The 17,075-nt window shown below is 47.1% G+C and overlaps 1 protein-coding gene across 1 annotated transcript in view; it reads right to left on the bottom strand.

The window, feature by feature from the left end:
- The window catches only part of SPTBN5 (spectrin beta, non-erythrocytic 5), an 87,565-nt gene that overhangs the window by 48,865 nt on the left and 21,625 nt on the right, over positions 1-17,075 (bottom strand). Inside the window, exons 16-28 of the mRNA XM_027870196.1 lie at positions 14,984-15,114; positions 13,736-13,978; positions 12,656-12,943; positions 11,391-11,631; positions 10,434-10,573; positions 9,838-9,937; positions 6,703-6,873; positions 5,654-5,818; positions 5,139-5,365; positions 3,268-3,613; positions 2,532-2,732; positions 1,440-1,556; positions 1,017-1,174 (exon numbers count right to left, since the gene is read on the bottom strand). Coding sequence (XP_027725997.1) covers positions 1,017-1,174; positions 1,440-1,556; positions 2,532-2,732; positions 3,268-3,613; positions 5,139-5,365; positions 5,654-5,818; positions 6,703-6,873; positions 9,838-9,937; positions 10,434-10,573; positions 11,391-11,631; positions 12,656-12,943; positions 13,736-13,978; positions 14,984-15,114 — 2,528 coding nt within the window. The remainder of the gene's footprint in view (positions 1-1,016; positions 1,175-1,439; positions 1,557-2,531; positions 2,733-3,267; positions 3,614-5,138; positions 5,366-5,653; positions 5,819-6,702; positions 6,874-9,837; positions 9,938-10,433; positions 10,574-11,390; positions 11,632-12,655; positions 12,944-13,735; positions 13,979-14,983; positions 15,115-17,075) is intronic.

The raw sequence follows: 17,075 nt of genomic DNA, 5'->3' as shown, positions 1-17,075 counted from the left end.
GTGTGTGTGTGTGTGTGTGTGTGTGTGTGTGTATGTAGATGTATAAAATGTTTTGAAGTTTGCAACACTTTACATATGTTCTCTCATATACATATATGTATACATATATAATCTCATTTGATTCTCACAACAACTCTGTGAGGTAATGGCTATTCTTATCCCCATTTTACAGATGAGGAAAATGAGGCAGGTTAAGTGACTTGCCCAGGGTCACACAGCTAAATTAGTGAACAAGGAGGGGCTTGAACTCAGGTCTTCCTGACCCCAAATCCAGCACTCTGTCTACTGGACCACCAAAGGTCATCTTCATCTAGTCCAACCTCCTCATTTCATGTATAAGAAAACCAAGGCTCAGACAAGTCAAGTGACTTGTCCAAAATCACACACCTTATAAGTGGTAGAGGAAGGATTTGAACCCAGGTCTTCTGACTCTGAAGCTAGTGTACCACAATGGCTCGCCCTATAGGTAGGGGAATGAGAGGATGTCTGGGAATGGGAATTGGAGGAAAGAAGGTAATCGTAGGTCCCTGCTTGGGCAGTACCTGCCCTCAGTGGAAGAGGAAAAGAGTATCTTTTTTCCTTAAAAGAGGAAAAGACTTTCTTTCAGAGATCTATCTCTTTCCTAACATATCTGGAGGGGATCACGGTTCAAGGTGGTATTACTAGGTGGTGCAGTGGATAGAGTGCTGGGCCTGGCATCAGGAAGACCCGAATTCAAATCCAGCCTCAAATCTTTACTAACTGTGTGACCCTGGGCAAGTCACTTAGCCTCTGTCTGTCTCAGCTTCTTCCTCTGTAAAATAGGAATAAGAATAGTACCTGCCTTCCAGGGCTGTTGTGATGATCAAATGAGATAATAATTGGAGAGCGCATGGTGCCTGTCACATAGTAAGCGCTATGTAAATGTTAGCCATTATTGTTATTACTGCTAGAGGAATGGCCTGGGCCCAAGCAGGCTCCACTTTGCCCGGCTTAGGGAAGAAGGTTGCGGAGCAGCTGTGGTCTAGGGCTCTCACCTTGTGGTCGCCAGCTCCTTCAGCTCCTGAAGCTGGTTTTGTAGACTTCCTGGAGGCACAGGGATCTCATTAGGGCACCCGGGGCTCGTGAGGGTTTGTGCCGTCTGGATGAGCTCGGCTACAAAGCTCCCATAGAGGGCTAGCTCCTGCTCTAGGGCCTGGAGACATGGGTCAGATGTAAGAGCCTGTGTTAATGCAGGGTTGGATACTCAGGAAGGGATGAGTAGGAAAAGCATTCATTCATTCATTCATTCAGCATTTATTGAGTACCTATATGGGAGATTCTAGGGACCTGCTTCTTCTGGGAGAATTATTGTGACATGATTTTAAAAGTCAGAGCACAAATTCCCTCTTCTCTTACCCTTGTAGCACCCCATGAAATAGTCTGGAGTTGTACTTAGCAAGCTTCGTGGGGGAAAGTACCTTATGTTTCTTGATGAGGCTGATGGTGGCCAGCTGGTCCTTGCCATAGTCTTGGCTGCTCACTAAAGGCCGCTTCTCGCCCAACCAGCCTTCCAAGTCTGATACATCGAGCAAGTACTGCCAGGGAAGATGTGGTCAGCTAGGGTACTCTCAATGCGCCATCTTGCTTTGGTCCTAGAATGCTGCTTCACCACTCCCTCTTGTGTCTAACACCAACGGGGTGCTTGTCCTCCCCTACAAGTGGCATCCGCTCCCTGATGCTCATGATTTTTACATTCTTGTACCAACTTTTATGAACCTGGTTCTTGTTCCCACCTTCTCAGAAGTCATGGAATCTTAGATTTAGAGTTGGAAGGAACCTTAGAGGCCATTAAGGGGTGGAGATCCTCTATCTCCTCCCCCCAATTTTGCAAATGAAGAGACTAAGACACAGAGAGATTAAGTGCCTTGCCCAGGGTCACATGGCTAGTAAATAAAGGAGGTTGGGTGGTACAATGGATACAGCACTGGGTTTGGAGTCAGGAAGACTCATCTTTGTGAGTTCAAACCCAACCTCAGACACTTATTAGCTGTGTATTAGTCCTGTGCCAGTCACTTAACTCTGTTTATGTCAGTTTCCTCATCCGTATAAATGAGCCAGAGAAGGAAACGGCAAAGCACTCCAGTATCTTTGCCAAGAAAACCCCAAATGGGGTCACAAAGAGTCGGACATGACTGAAAAACGACCAAACAATAACAAACTTCCATGCCATGGAGACCCCTTACTAAAGGCAAGCCCAATCTCTACCAACCCTGTAGACTGTCTCCATATACCATCACTTCCCCAAGAATGAAAGGACATCAAAAGCATGTTTACCCATCTTCACCATTATTATTATTGCTTATATAATTATTGAAGGGAAGTGTGGGAGAGTGGATAGAGTGCCAGGCTTGGAGTCAGAAAGACTTAGCTCTGACACTTCCTTGCCATTGGACAAGCCATGACGAGTCACTTGACCCTTTCCAAATCCTGTGATGCCTCCTTTCTTGGGAACTGTTCTTGGACCTTTGAGTGACCTGCTGTTCCCCTCCCCCTGATTCCTTGCTTCATACCTGATAGTAGGCAATAGAGCGCTGTAGCCGCCTGGCCCGCCCCTCGCAGGCTTCATTCAGCTCTAGCCAGCAGCTCTCCAGCTTCTGGCACCATTCTGTGATGTCCTGTGCAGAAGGGTGCCCGCAGGCTGCCATGCTCTGCCCAGATGCCAGCACCTTCTGCATTTGGACCTGATGAACCTTCACCTCTGCCTGAAGCTCCTTGGGACAGAATCAAACATGAGCTTAAGGGGAAAATGAGGACCCTCTGGGGCTAAACCTTGTGCTCAAGAGTGTCCAGAAGCTAGGGGCAGCTAGGTGGCACAGTGGATAGAGACACGTACTAGCTGTGTGACCCTGGGCAAGTCACTTAACCCCAATTGCCTCACTAAAAAAAAAAAAAGACTGCCCAGAAGCCAGGATGAGGATGACAATTACTATGAATAATAATTAATTACTCTTCATAATAATGATGATAACAACAATAAACAACCAGCATTTACACTAATCTTTAAGGTCTGTGAAGTGCTTTCCATATGTTAGTTCATTTAATCATCACAGTAACCTTGGGAAGTAGGTGCTATTATTATCCCCACTTTACAGGTGAGATAACTGAGGCACAGAGAGTAAATAACTTGCCCGGGGTCACATGGCTAGTCTGTGTCTCAGAATTCAAATTCTGACTATAAGCCCCATGCTATCGCCTGTACTACCTAGCTGTCCTCATTCACATTGGGGTTGGAAGTGACCATTCCACCAAGAACCTCAACATCAGAGCAGCTGGAAGTGGGGATGCTGGAAGGATCCAGCCACCAGGGTAGGTCTCTGGAAAGCTTAGACAACCAGGGGTCTGGGAGCAGTGGGTGGCTGGGGTGCGGGGAGTGAGGTGGCTGGGATGGAGCAGGGTCGGCGTCACCTTGTGTTTGTACAGAAGCCTCTGGGCTGCGTCCAGGGACCTGCCGCAGATGGCAGAGTTGGCACCGGGCATGCGCTCCTTCACCCAGCTGATTTCCAGGCCTCGCAGGTGGTAGAATTGATGGAGCTCGACCGAAGCCTGCAGCTGCTGCCTGCGTGCTGCCAGCGGCCCCTGAAGAGCCTGAAACCTGGGTTAAGGGAGGAGAGCGGGAACAGGGAAATGGACTGTCCCTTCCTCCCCTTGGCCAGGTCAAGAATGAACTAGGACATGGGTGAAGATCAAAGATGGCGCTGGGCACCATCAATCAGTAGTTGGCATGCTTTGGGCTGCTTCTGCCTAGTCCTGATTCATAGAATAATAATAATGGCAGTGATGATAGTTAACATTGATAGAGGGCTTATTCTGTACCGGGTACTGTGCTAAGCACTTTACAATTATCAGCTCATTTGATCTTCTCAACAGTCATGGAGGTAAGAGCTATAGTTATCCCCATTTTACAGATAAGGAAACTGAGGCAAATAGCGGTTAAGTGACTTGCTCAAGGTCACATAGCTAGTATTTGAGATGAGTCTTGAACTCAATTCACTCCAGGTCTGACCGTGCTAACCACTGTGCCACCCACCCCAGGATGCCATAGTGGATAGGGGACTGAACTTGGAGTCAGGAAGACCTAGGTTCAAATCCCACTTCAGACATTCATCAGCTGTGTGACCCTAGGAAAGTCCCTTAACCTTTCTGTGCCTCAGTTTCCTTATATGGAAAATGGGGATGATAAGGCTTATATTACCTACTTCACAGGGCTGTTTTGAAGAAAGCACGTTGTAAACCTTGATGTGCTGTAGAAATATGAGTTGTTGGCTTAGTGGGTAGGGTACTGGACTTGGGGAGGAAGACCTGGGTTCGAATGTTACCTCAGACACTTACTAACTGTATAGCCCCAGCCAAGTCATTTAATTTCTCTGGGTCTCAGTTTCTCTATGAATAAAATGAGTGGGTTAGATTCAGTGGCCGCCAGGATCCATTCCAGTTCTAAGCCATGGCCGGAGAACACTAACTGGGTTTATGCCTCTCGGTTCCCCCACATAGGATCCCAAATGGCTTGCATCCGTCCCTAAAGAGTCCACCTCCGATTTAACAGCCGACAAGAGAAAGGATTTTGGACAAACTCAGGTATGAGCTGGTGATACCTCCCTGCCCTTTCTGGGAAGAGTACAACTAGAAGTTACCTGTGCAGTGTGGGGATTACAGTGCTTGACTTGGAGCCAGGAGCCCGAGTTCAAATTCTGCCTCAGACATTGACCAGTTATATGACCTTGGGAAAGTCTCTTGGTCTCGGTTTCCTCGACCATGAAATGAAGGGGTTGTATTCAGTGACCTCTAGCTCTAATGAGAATAGCCCACATTGATACAGCACATGAAGGTTTGCAAAGCACTTTACAAATATTTCATTTGAACCTTACAATAATCTTGGGAGGTAGGCACTGTTATTATTCCCATTTTACAGATGAGGAAATGAAGATTACAAGAGACTCGCTTAGCGTCACACAGCTACTAAGTGTCTGAGGCAGGGTTTAGACTCAGGTTTTTGTGACTCCAGGTACAACAGTCTATCCACCCTCCCACCTAGCTGCCTCTAAATCTAGGATTCTATGCGATAGAGAGCAGGTGTATGGGGGAGCAGGGAGAAGGGGGAAAGCCGGCAGGAAGCCCACCTTTGGAGATATTTCTGTGTCTCATCCAGGATGGTCTGGGAGTCAAAGTGATTGGTGGCAACAGTTCGGGCCCGGGTAACAATGGTGCTCATCTTATCTGCCAGCTCGTGGCTCTCACTTTCCAATTTCTTGTGCTTTATTTGTAGCTCTCGGCTGGAGCGGAGGTCGTGACCAGTCTCTGCGCTCTGCAGCCCCCGTTCCAACTGCTCCATTTTATCTTTGGCCTCCTAGGGGCAGGTGAGAGGTACCTCATCAGAAAAGACAAATGCAAGGAATACATGGAGTGATCCTGACTGAATTCGATCTGTTCTTACCCGGCAAAGGGCTGAATGTTTGGCTGGTACTGAGTTAATCAGAGCTGTGCACAGTGTTATGCATATAAGCGCTCAATAAATATTGAGCTTGGAGTGTCCACACTCATTTTGCTATAGAATGCTCCCTTCCTGAGTAGCCCATTTTACCCCCCTCCTGCTTCTTATTTTCTCTGCCTCCCTCTCCACCCAGCTGCGGCTGACCTGCAGCTGCTCCATGAGCTGCTCCTGTTGTGCTGCCTGACGCAGCTTATCTCCACGTTCTGCCATTTTGTGATTCAGCTCCTCCCATTTTTTCTCCAGGACCAGTAGCTTTGCTTGTATGTCATCCAGGGCATCATGCTTGGTAGCAAGAAGCTTGTTTCCAAGCTGGAGTAGAGGCAAAAGACCCAGATAGGTGGGAGGGGGTGGTGGTTATGATTGAGCTGGCGCAGTTAGGTAACCCTCAGTGGGCCAGGCACTGGAAGCCCTTAGGACTGGATGGGGCCAGCACCCAAGGATGGGTGGAAATTTTTTAGGATCAAAAGTCTAGGGAAAACCTATGGGTCTGGGCTTGCTGTAATTTAGCTCATTCCACGGGCTGGGGCAGCTGCTCTTTGAAGCTGTGGGACAGAGAGTGGGAAGTTCAGACAAAGTTAACGACAGCAGCTATAATAACTCACATTTATGTAGCCCTTTAAAGTTTCTCAAATGTGTTCCTCATAACAACTCTATGAGGTAGATAATAATAATAAGTATTATTATGCCCATTTCATAGATGAAGGAACTGAGGCTCTGAGTTGCCTGCCCAGGTTACATGGTTGATTAAATATCAGAGGCAGGATTTGAACACAGGTCTCCGGCATGTTTTCACCTAACCCCCACACAGCCTCCCCAGGACTGTTGTAGCAAGTGTTAGGTTAGACATTAGAGTGAATTTCAGGTCTGTGGGATTAGGAATTTGGAACACATCAGTCAGGGATGTTAATATTTTTTAATGAAAGAGATGACAGCTACCTTTATGAGCTACTTCAAGTCCTACCCAGAGGCCAGGGGATAGATTGATGGTTGAAGGAGATCAGGGTGGGAGTTGGGGGGGGGTGTTGGAATTTTGCCAATTTCAGAGCTACTGAGGCTCCCCCGGGGAGATGTGGGCCAATCACTGGGAGGGTGCCGTGGGGGTTTCCACTGAGATTTCATCTGAGTTATTGAAAACAATTTGGCAATGGCTCAGCCCCCTCAGGGAGACTTCACTCAGTTTCCTGCTCTCCCACCTGCCGCAGCTGCTCAACCCTTGGCTGGTTTGCCAGGACCTCACTCTCTGCTGCCTCATGTCTTTTGAGCTTGTGGAGAATAATGCCAGGCTCTCGGTATGACTCATCTGCAGCAATCAAACATTTCTCCTCCATCCACAAAGTCATTTCGGCCACATCCTGGTTCCATTCCTGCCCAGGAGAACCACCAGGGAAGCTATGAGTCTCATGACCCCAGAGATTAGGGCAGGTAGGCTGGGGATGTCCAAGAAAAGTGTGTTGGGGGACGGTCTCTGGGTAAGGGAAAGGCCCAAGGGATTATTCTGCACATCTAGAGGTTGGGAAGAGGGAACAGACCCCAGTCCCAATAACTCTGATCTTTTTGTTCCTCCCTGGAGAGCAGAAGCAGGCAGAATGAGAGCTCCTAGCATCATGCATTTAGAAATACAAGCGACCCTAGATTTCATGTAATACAACTCCCTCATTTTACAGATGAGGTTAAAAAACTTGCTTAAGGCCACAAAGGTAGTTTATAGTAGGGCCAAATCCATCTTTGCCCACTATACTGCAAAACAGGAAAGGGAAGATCAGGGGAATGGAGGAAAGGCCGGGCCACTGCCCTGGGCTGGGCCTTAAAGCACCTATTAAGGTTTCTAAGATAAGGAGAATCATTATTCCTATCCACACTACTCTCTGCTCTCTCTAAGCTCCTATGGCAAAAAGTGTAGTCTGAAGCCAGTGACATTCCTCTTGATTATTTTACATGTGTCTTATCTTTCCAGTTGGCTTGTATGTTCCTTGAGGACAGAGATATCATGATTGATGGGAAAGAGGCATGGGCGAGGGCCATTATGGGGAGTGAGGTTGTTGTTGAGTTCCGTTTGACTATTTGTGACCCCATTTGGGGTTTCCTTGGCAAAGATACTGGAGTGGTTTGCCATTTCCTTCTCCAGCTCATTTTACAGATGAGGAAACTGAGGCAAACAGGGTTAAGTAACTTGCCCAAGGTAACACAGATAAATAAGTTTCTGAGGCCAGATTTGAACTCAGGAAGATGAGTCTTCCTGACTCCAGGCCCTGCACTCTATCTACTGCACCATCTGGCTACCCCCAGGAGTAAGGTAGCACCTTGATATTTGAGTTTGAGCATATCTTGGTGAAAGTGAGGCTGATGACTTTGTGCAGCTCTGCCTCACTTAAACTCAAATCACTTGCAAGGCAAGACAATGCCCTTGTGAAGTCATTGGTCCTCTTTGAGAAAAGAGGAAGAGGGAGGAGGAGGAGGGGAAGAAGGAGAAGAGGAGGAAGGAGGAGGGGGAGGGGGAGGAGAAACCATAACAACAACCACCTTGACCAAACTGGGGGTAGGGGCTGGGAAGAGGCAGGTTGGACAAACAATCCTCCCTCAAACTGTAGGTGATTCACTAGGCATCTACCTGGGAGCCAGTTGTCCTGCCCAGAATCTATTAGGGTTGTACTTAAGATCAGGAGATCCTTGAGTTCCCTTCCAACTGTAGACTTGTGCATCACTGTTCTTATACTTGGGCTCAGAAAATTGACTTCATGAGTTTAAAAAAAAAAAAAAAGATGAGACCTAGCTAGACAGAGTTTCTTGTGAGAAGTGGCTTAGTAGATAGCAGGCTCAGTATGAGTCAGCATGGACACATGGGCAAAAAGGCCAAGGTGATCTTCGGTTACATGGAGAAGCACAGCCTCCAGAATGAGGCTTGTCAGTGCATTTCTGAGTGCTGTGGTCTTTTCTGGATGTCACGCTTTAGGAAAGGTATTGACAAGCTGGAAGTTTTAGAGGGCAACCAAGGTGGTGAGGGGACTGGAGATCATGTTATGTGAGGCTAGGTTGAAGGAAGTGGAGATGCTTCTCCTGGAGAAGAGAATATTTAGGAGTGACGCTAGCATGATAGGACTACTGGTCTCCCTGACTCAAGCCTCTTCCCACTCCAACCCATCCTCCATTCAGCTGCCAAAGTGATTTTCCTAAAGCTCACATCTGACTCTGTCACCCTCCTCCTCAATAAACTCCAGTGGTCCCCTATTACCTCCAGGATCAAATATGAAATTCTCTATTTGGTTTCTAAAGCTTTTCATAAACTGGCCCTTTCCTACTTTTTCAGTCTTACATGCCACTCCCTATGACATAGCCTGTGGTCCAGTGACACTGGCTTTCTTGATGTTCCTTGAACAATTCACTCCATCTTTACTCCTTGCCTTTTCAATGGCCATCCTCCATGCTCTCCCTCTTGTCTTCAACTCCTGGCTTCCTCCAAGTCTGAGCTAAAATCCTACCTTCTGCAGGTCTTTGATTGTCCTTCATACTGGCATCTTTCCTCTGCGAATACATTCAATTTATACTGTATACATTTTGTAGCCTCCATAGTTGCTTATATGTTGTTTCCATGATTCGAATGTGAACTCTTGGAGGGCAGGGACTGTTTTTGTCTTTCTTTGTATCCCTAGTGCTTAGTACAGTGTTTGGCACATAGTAGGTGCTTAATAAATGTTTTTAACTTGATTTGACTTTTGAAGGGCTGCCTCATGGAAGAGAACAGAACTAAGGAACAGGGAATGAGTGGAAGATTCAGAGAAGATGCAGCTCAATAGTAGGAATTTTTTTTTTTTTACCGAAAACCAGATTTACTGAAAACCTTCTGCCAACCTCTCTGTCTCCACAGGAGACAAAAGTGGGAAGTTCATCACTGCAAGCATGGATGACATGAACCCCCATTAAACCAGTGCTCAGTAGGAGTGAGCTGTTTGAACTCCAGTATGTCCAACATTTTGAGTTTATTCTGAAACTGTGCCTCCTTTGATAAGACAAATAGAAACCTGTGATTTTCTGGTAACTTGGGCTTATAGTCCTCAGGTTAAATGACTTGTCCAAGGTCACACAGCTAAGGGTTACCCCAAAGTGGAATGGGCTGCTTTTCACCCTCACTGCAGGCAGAGGCTGGATGCCCCTAGTCAGAGATGAGGATTAGTGTTCAGGTATGGGTTGAATTAGATGGCTTTTGTATTCTGAGATCCTCCATAATTCTGTTCCATCTGCCCTAGGAGCACCTCTATGGTTAGTCTTCAGAGATTCCCCCCAACAACGAAATAATGGCTCCACCAACCCCATGCCAAGGGTCCCACACTTACCTGTAACTGGAGGGAAGCCAGCAGCTGCTTTTTCCTTTGTTTACTCATCTCTTGGAGTTTGGTCCATCGATTCTGGGTATTTACTATCCTTTCTCTGATCCTGAGAATGGAGAATTCTGGGTGAGTGCTACATTCTGCTCCTGTCCTCACCTAGAAATTAGAGCTCCAATACACCCCGATGTTGTTGTTGTTGAGTCAATTACGTGTGTTTGTCCCTCCACGACCCCATTTGGGGTTTTCTTAGCAAAGATCCTACCATTTCCCTCTCCAGCTCATTTTACAGATGAGGAAACTGAGGCAAACAGGGTTAAGTGACTTGCCTAGGGTCACACAGTTAGTCTGTGCCAGATTTGAATTCAGGTCTTCCTGAATCCTGGCCCCAAGCTTTATCCACTGTGCTACCTACCTGCCCCATACCATGAATACTAGCAGTTGCCTAGTAAAGACTTGTTAATTGAAATACTGATTGTCCTTCTGGCCCCTTTCTCTCCCCTGGTTTGAGCTCCCCTACCTTCACCAAGACACCCTAGGCAAGATGGCAGAGAAGGTGAGAAAGACACGTACCCTGAGCCTGAAGGCCCAGACCCCAAACTTACATGTGGGTAGCAAAGTGTTGCCTCTCTGTCAGCCTCTCCCCATGAGACTTCAGGCTCTCCGCACGTGGACCCAATGTCTCTAGCAGGTGGTCAAATTCCCGGTGTCGTTGCAACAAATTCTGCACATGTCCCACATCCTCCTGGGGACACAGACATAGTGCTACTTCCACGTACCAAGAAGGGAGACATTCTCCACCAATTCCACCCTCCACCCCTCTAAGTGACAAACACAAGGAATCTCTTTTTTCCCTGAAGCCTAATGCTGCAGTTTCAGACCTAGAACTTGGGTTCGAGCCCCTGCTCTGCCACTCTTTAGCTGGGAGACCCTGGATAAGTCACTTAACCTCTTTGGGCCTCAGTTTTCTCATCTGTAAAATGGGATTGATAACTTCTCGTTCTGCCTTCCTTGTGCGGTTGTTGCGAGAATGAAATGAGATAATGTTATCTAGAGCATTTTTTTGAGGCAATTGGGGTTAAGTGACTTGTCAAGGGTCACACAGCTAGTAAGTGTCTAAGTTCAGATCTGAACTCAGGTCCTCCTGACTCCAGGACTGGTACTCTATCTACTATGCCACCTAGCTGCCCCTTAGAGAATTTTGAAAATCATAGACGGGGGATTAGTATTGGACCTGTGATTTCATTGGAATAAATGAACTTCTAGAGGAAAAAAATTATTCTCCCAGTGCAGGCCATCATCTTTTCTGCAACCCATAGTCTTAGAGAATTGTTTAGAGCACTAAGAAGTTAATTAACTTGCCTAGGGTCACACAGACAGCATGAGTCAGAGGCAGCATGAACTGAGTTCATGAGGCCAGTTCACCATTTGCTATGTCATGGTGCCTCTCAAATCACAAATGTGAGCAATTATTATCCTGACCCCGGGGTTCTCAGAATCAATCCCCTGGCACCCCCCAGCTCCATATCCCAAAGTGGTTTGCCCCAGGCTCAACTGTGTACCCCAAGGCTGTCCAGTCGAAGGAATGCTTCATGGTTGGCACAGGTAGCACCAAAGCCATCGGCTTCCCGGACAAACATCTGTAGCTCCAGCCCCTGCTGCAGCCGTCGATGGCACCGCTCCCACGCCACATCCACTCCACGGGCCTGCTGACCCAACTGCTTCAGTGCATCGGCCACCGCTTGGGAATCCTGGGTTTCCAAGCTGGCCAGTTGTTGGCCCCGAGCCTCTAGCTGTCTCATCCTGTCCAGGAGAAGGAATAACAAGTTGAGCCCTAATCAGCTCCTCTCCTCCCCTATTCCCCAATCTAATTAATTCTCATATCTTTGATACTGGAAATATCTTGTTATCCTTCACCAGGAAGGAAGAATTCAGGATATCCTCGTGTGTCTTATTTATATTAATATTCTAATGCAGAGGCGTCGAACTGGTGGCTCACAGACCAATGCAGACAGAACCAGATTAAAATGCAATTGGGAAATATTTAACAAAATAAATAAAAATACAATGGAGCATAGATAATTTTAAACTGGAGTTTTCTAAGTCAATAGCCAGCTCCCTGGTCCTTATGCATGGTTTACTGGCTACCACTTCCCTACTCTTTTGATCGGTAACTCTCCTCTGAGAACCACCTAAACTTTAGGAAAGACCCCAGCTATGATTCACCTCACTCATTGCCTGGACTTTATCTCCCAACTCCTCTTCTTTCTTCTTGACTTCCATAGTGCCACCTACCAGTACCCTTTCTTTGTCTATCTGTATGCCTACTATCTGTTTGCCTGTCTATCTACTATTTGTCTATCTACTGTCTATCTGTCTACTATTTGTTTGTCTGTCTGTCTACTCTCCTTCTATCTATCTACTCTCTCTTTGTCTGTCTGTCTACCTACCTGTCATCACACAGCTAGCAAGGGTCAGAGGTGGGATTTGAACATGGGCCTTAATGACCCTGGGTCCATCCTATCTGACACTACCACTAAAACAAATGGTGGATACACTAGGTCAATGAGATGGTCCATTTAACCCCTGGAGGTAGAATTTGGGGCACAGGATGACTCTGGAGAGCTGAGGGATTACCATGGGATTGTTCTACCTTGCCCTAAGCCCTTGGGCTGTGCTGCTGCAGACCAGAATGCCTTAGACCTCTCGGGAGGCCCAGAGCAGACCCTCTGTGCTTTGCCTTGAGGGGTAGCATATTGAGCCTCCTCAGAAACATGGCTCCCTCGGCTCCCCACCTCCACCTTCCCTCTCCCCAGGCTGCCCCTACCTCTCTTGCTGGACACGGATCTCTTCCAGCAGGTCTCTGTGCTCCTCCAGAAGGTGCTTGGCCGAGGCCACGTCCACACCCATCTCCTTGCTATCCAGTTGGGACTGAACGCCCTCTGCCCACAACAGCAGCTGCCGACTCTCCCTCAGGAAGCTGTGCCCTGCCTGGGCCTGCGTCTGGGCCTGGGCCATCTGGGCAGCCCGCTCCTGCGCTTGATTTAGCAGGGCCTGTAGGGCTTCTACTCGTTCCCGCAGCACTGGGCTCTCCATAGGGCTTGTCTCTTCAATCCTGCGGGCATAGGGTGTCCTGGTCGCCTTGGAAGGACTGGAAGTATCTCAGGTCCTAGGTATCTCCATCCTCCCCACCTTCTGCTGGGTACAGCTGTTCCCCCCTCCACCACCACCCCACACACACTGGCACCACCATCCCCAAATCCTTTCTGGTCAAGTCTATGGTGATGAGTTTACTCAAGGAGAAAATGTTTCTCTCTCTCTCTTCCAAGGATCCCTCATTGTGCTTGGGGTAGGAGCAGCAAAAATTCCCCATAAATCTTTCAACTCTCCATTTCCCACCAATCTTCCTCAACCCTTTCCCTGCCTCCTCCCTCATCTCTCCTTCTGTCTTCTTACTTAATATTTTTTTTATTGGTCCTGTAATTCCATTACTGTTCTGATTCCAGTGAGGAGGGTTTTAGAGAGTGACCTGGGGCACTGAGAAGTTGTCCAGGCTCACACAGCTGGTGATGTATCAGAGGCATGATTTGAAACCCAAGTCTTTCTGATTCAAAGTGTGGTATTCTATCCACTATACCATAATGCCTTTCTATACATTGGATTTATGCCCGGACTTGGTATTTTTTTCAATCAATTTTATCAGTAATTTGTAGTTTTAGCAAGTTGCCTGAGGCACCGAAGGTTTGAATGGCTTGTTTGGAGGTTTTATGGAGATAGTGTGTCTCAGGCAGGCCTTCCTGACTCCATGGGTGGCCCTCTGTCCACTACACCAATCCCTTCCTCTCCTTCTCTAGACACCCACTACTACTCGTGCTTCCTCCAGAACCCTCCTGGGCCCAGACCCTACTTGGTAACCACGCTGACGAGGTAGCTGATTTTGCGCTCCAGCACCAACATCTCATGCTGGGTTGATTGCAGGGAACGTCGACAGCTGCCCATTGAGTCCGCCGGCCTCATAGACTCCAGCTTCACCATAATATCCTGCAGCTGGGTCTGGGTGGGTCCACACTCCTGCAGGAAGCTGTGCACATCTGCCATGCTGGCCAGAAGTGATCCCTTCTCCTCCTTCAGCGCCTCCAGCTGCTCCCATCTATCCAGGGAACAGAGACCAGTAGCTCAGCTTGGCTGAGACATCTTGCCCTCCCCTGCCTCCTGGACAGGCCCCATTCACCAGAGGTTTCCAGGCCAACCTTCCCCCTGTCTCAAGTCTATCAGGGCTATCCTTTGCTCCAGCCTTCCATTGGTCTCCTCAAACCCTGGGTCTATCCAAGGACCCCTGCATCCTGTCTCAATCTTAGAACTTCTCAAGTGCCTTTTTGTCTTTGTATACCCAGCATCTGGCACATAAGAGGCACTTGAAAAAAAGCTTATTGATTGATTGATTTTTCTTTCTTCTCTGTGTTTTATTGATATCCCTTATTTTTATACCATATTCATTTACAAATGTGTCCCTCCCCACATCCCCTGCCCAGCAAACATTGCCTCATAACAATGAAATTAAAAAAAAAAAAGTTCAGCAAAACTAACTGACTCATTAATCCAGGGGTGGGGAACCTGCGACCTTGAGTCCACACGTGGCCTTCTAGGTCCTTGGGTGTGGCCTCTAGACTGAGTCTAAGTTTTATAGAAAAAATCTGAATCCTTAGACTGGTGCTGCCCTACCCCCCTTAGGGGATTCAGTAAATCGTTTCTGATGGAGGGAAGAGACTTAATTCAATGTTTGGCTAAATAAATCTTTTTATTAAGGAGATTTGTTCTGTGAAGTTTGGATTCAGTCAAAGGGCCACACTTGAGGACCTAGAGAGCCACATGTGGCCTGGAGGCCGCAGGTTCTGCACCCCTAGATTAATCTAACACAATGACCTCATCTGACAGCATATGCAACACTGCACACCCATAGTCCCGCACCTCTCCAGTTAAAGGAAGAGGATACATTTTCTCATCTCACCCAGGACCAAGCTTAGCAGTTACAGTTCCATAGTTCTGTTGTTTTATTCCAGATCTTTTACCCCACCCCAGGAATCAAAGTAAACAAAGCATCAGAGATACCTGCTTTTTTCCCCCTTCTCACTTTGAATTCTCACTCTTGTCTCACCTCTGGCCCAGTTCCTGTTGCCATTGCTGGATCTTGGCTGTGTGATCAGGAATTCTCTGCCTCAGTTTTTCTGCTGAACTACTGATCTCTACCAAGTGTCCTTTCCCCATAGCCAGAGCAGTGAGGAAATTCTGAGTGAGGGGAGAGCAAAGGGTGAGGGGAGAGAGGGTGTTCTGAATGTGTTCTTCTTCCTCATCCTCATCCCTATAGCCCCCATCTCCTAGCCCAGGAAAATAGAGACAACTTCTAATTCTGCTTCTCCTTGGTGATGATGGGGATGGCACCTGGACCCCTTAGAAGCCCCTGAAACTTTCCCACACAGCCCAGCCCCTAAACCCAGATCTCTGGATTTTTGCCTGAGACAGCCGCCCTTCCCAGTCAATAATCCTTTAAATTGACCTTTCATTGTGGCCCTCATTGTCTGTACCTGGCCCTACCCCAGGCTATTCACCACCCCAGATCTTCCCACAATCTTTCTGTATAAAATATCAATGTTGCCCCCATTACATCGCTCAGATTCTTAAAATCTGACCCACTTGTATTGGCATCACAAATAGCACAGACCCACTGGGAATCTCGCCCACCCCAACCAGTGTTTTAATAAACTACATGGACTGAAAGGAGGTTTGAGTGGTCGAATTCTTTTGAGGCAGATCTGCGCCCTTCACCCTTGAATTTCAGGGTTCCCAAGATTCCTAGACCACAACAGTGATACCTCAGTCCTTCAGTTCAGTCATTTTTCAGTCATGTCCTACTCTTTGTGACCCCATTTGGCATTTTCTTGGCAGAGATATTGGAGTGGTTAGCCATTTCCTTTTCCAGCTCATTTTACAGATGGGGAAATTAAGGCAAATAGGGTCACACAGCTAGTAAGTGTCTGAGGCCAGATTTGAACTCAGTAAGATGAGTCTTCCTGACTCCAGGCATGGCACTTGATCCACTGACACTTCAGTCCTACCCCTTCCTGGAGAGGCCAGAGACATTGTTTCAGAGACAATGAATTGGGTCCCTGTAGGAGTGAGGGGAATGGACCAGAAGCCCCCCAGATCTGTGGTTACTCAAGGCCAAAATCACCAACATGAAGTTGGCACCAGAGGTGAAGAGTAACAGGAATCAGAGATTCACAGATTTAGATCAGGGAGGGTACATCTAAGGTTAGTTACCAGAGGTGTCAAACCCAGTGCCCACAGGCTCCATAGCTCCCCAGTGCTTCCAACCAGATTAAAATATAATTTGAGAAATGTTCCACAAAATAAATTTAAAAACCAATACAATACAATTTGTGGTTTTCTGAATCGATACACAGCCCATAGGGATCTGTTTCTATTTGAATTTGACCCCACTGGACTAGTTCAATCCTCTCATTTTACAGATAGTGAAATAAAGGTCAGGAGACATGTACGGCCTTACTAGAGGTCGCACAGGCAGTAACCAGCCAAACCAGGATTTGAATCCAGGTCCTCTGACTTCAAATACAATGAAAAGAATACTAGATTTGGAGTCAGAGGACTTGGGTTCAAATCCCAGGACTGCTATTCTGTGTGTATGTGTGTTTATGTGTGTGTCGGGGGGGGAGAGAGAGAGAAACAGAGAGACAGAGACAGAAAGACAGAGAGAGAGAGAGTTGGCATTTGAACCACCTGTTTATGTGACCTTGGGCAAATGACTTAATCTGGAAATGAAGAAGATTGAGGGGAGAGGAGACAGTCATGGATGAGGTGGAAGAGCAGGGGCTTAAATGCTCAGGAAACCTCTTTCTTCCAGGGTGGGCCAGTTCCAAGAGCCCATTGTTAAATTTTCAGTTTGAGCATTTACACCTCAGAAATGGGCAGATGCCACAAATTAGGGCTTGATTTTATGGTTTTGTTGATTGTCTAGACCAGCATTGTCAAACTCAGAAAGGGATCCCTGTAGACCTCATAATGACTTAGAAAACCACAAATTGACATTATCTATGTTGTATTTTTATTTATTTTGTTAAACATTTCCTGATTACATTTTAATCTGGTTCTGCCGCACTAGAGTTTTGCTAGCTGGTTGAGGCCCACAGGCTTTGAATTTGACATTGATTTGATCTAACCTCAAGAAAGTG

This window comes from Vombatus ursinus, unplaced genomic scaffold, assembly GCF_900497805.2.
Source record: "Vombatus ursinus unplaced genomic scaffold, bare-nosed wombat genome assembly UNPS02014794.1, whole genome shotgun sequence".
Classification (NCBI taxonomy): Eukaryota; Metazoa; Chordata; class Mammalia; order Diprotodontia; family Vombatidae; genus Vombatus; species Vombatus ursinus.
The sequence above is the reverse complement of the archived record's forward strand: the minus strand, read 5'-3'. Positions and strand labels throughout refer to the sequence as shown.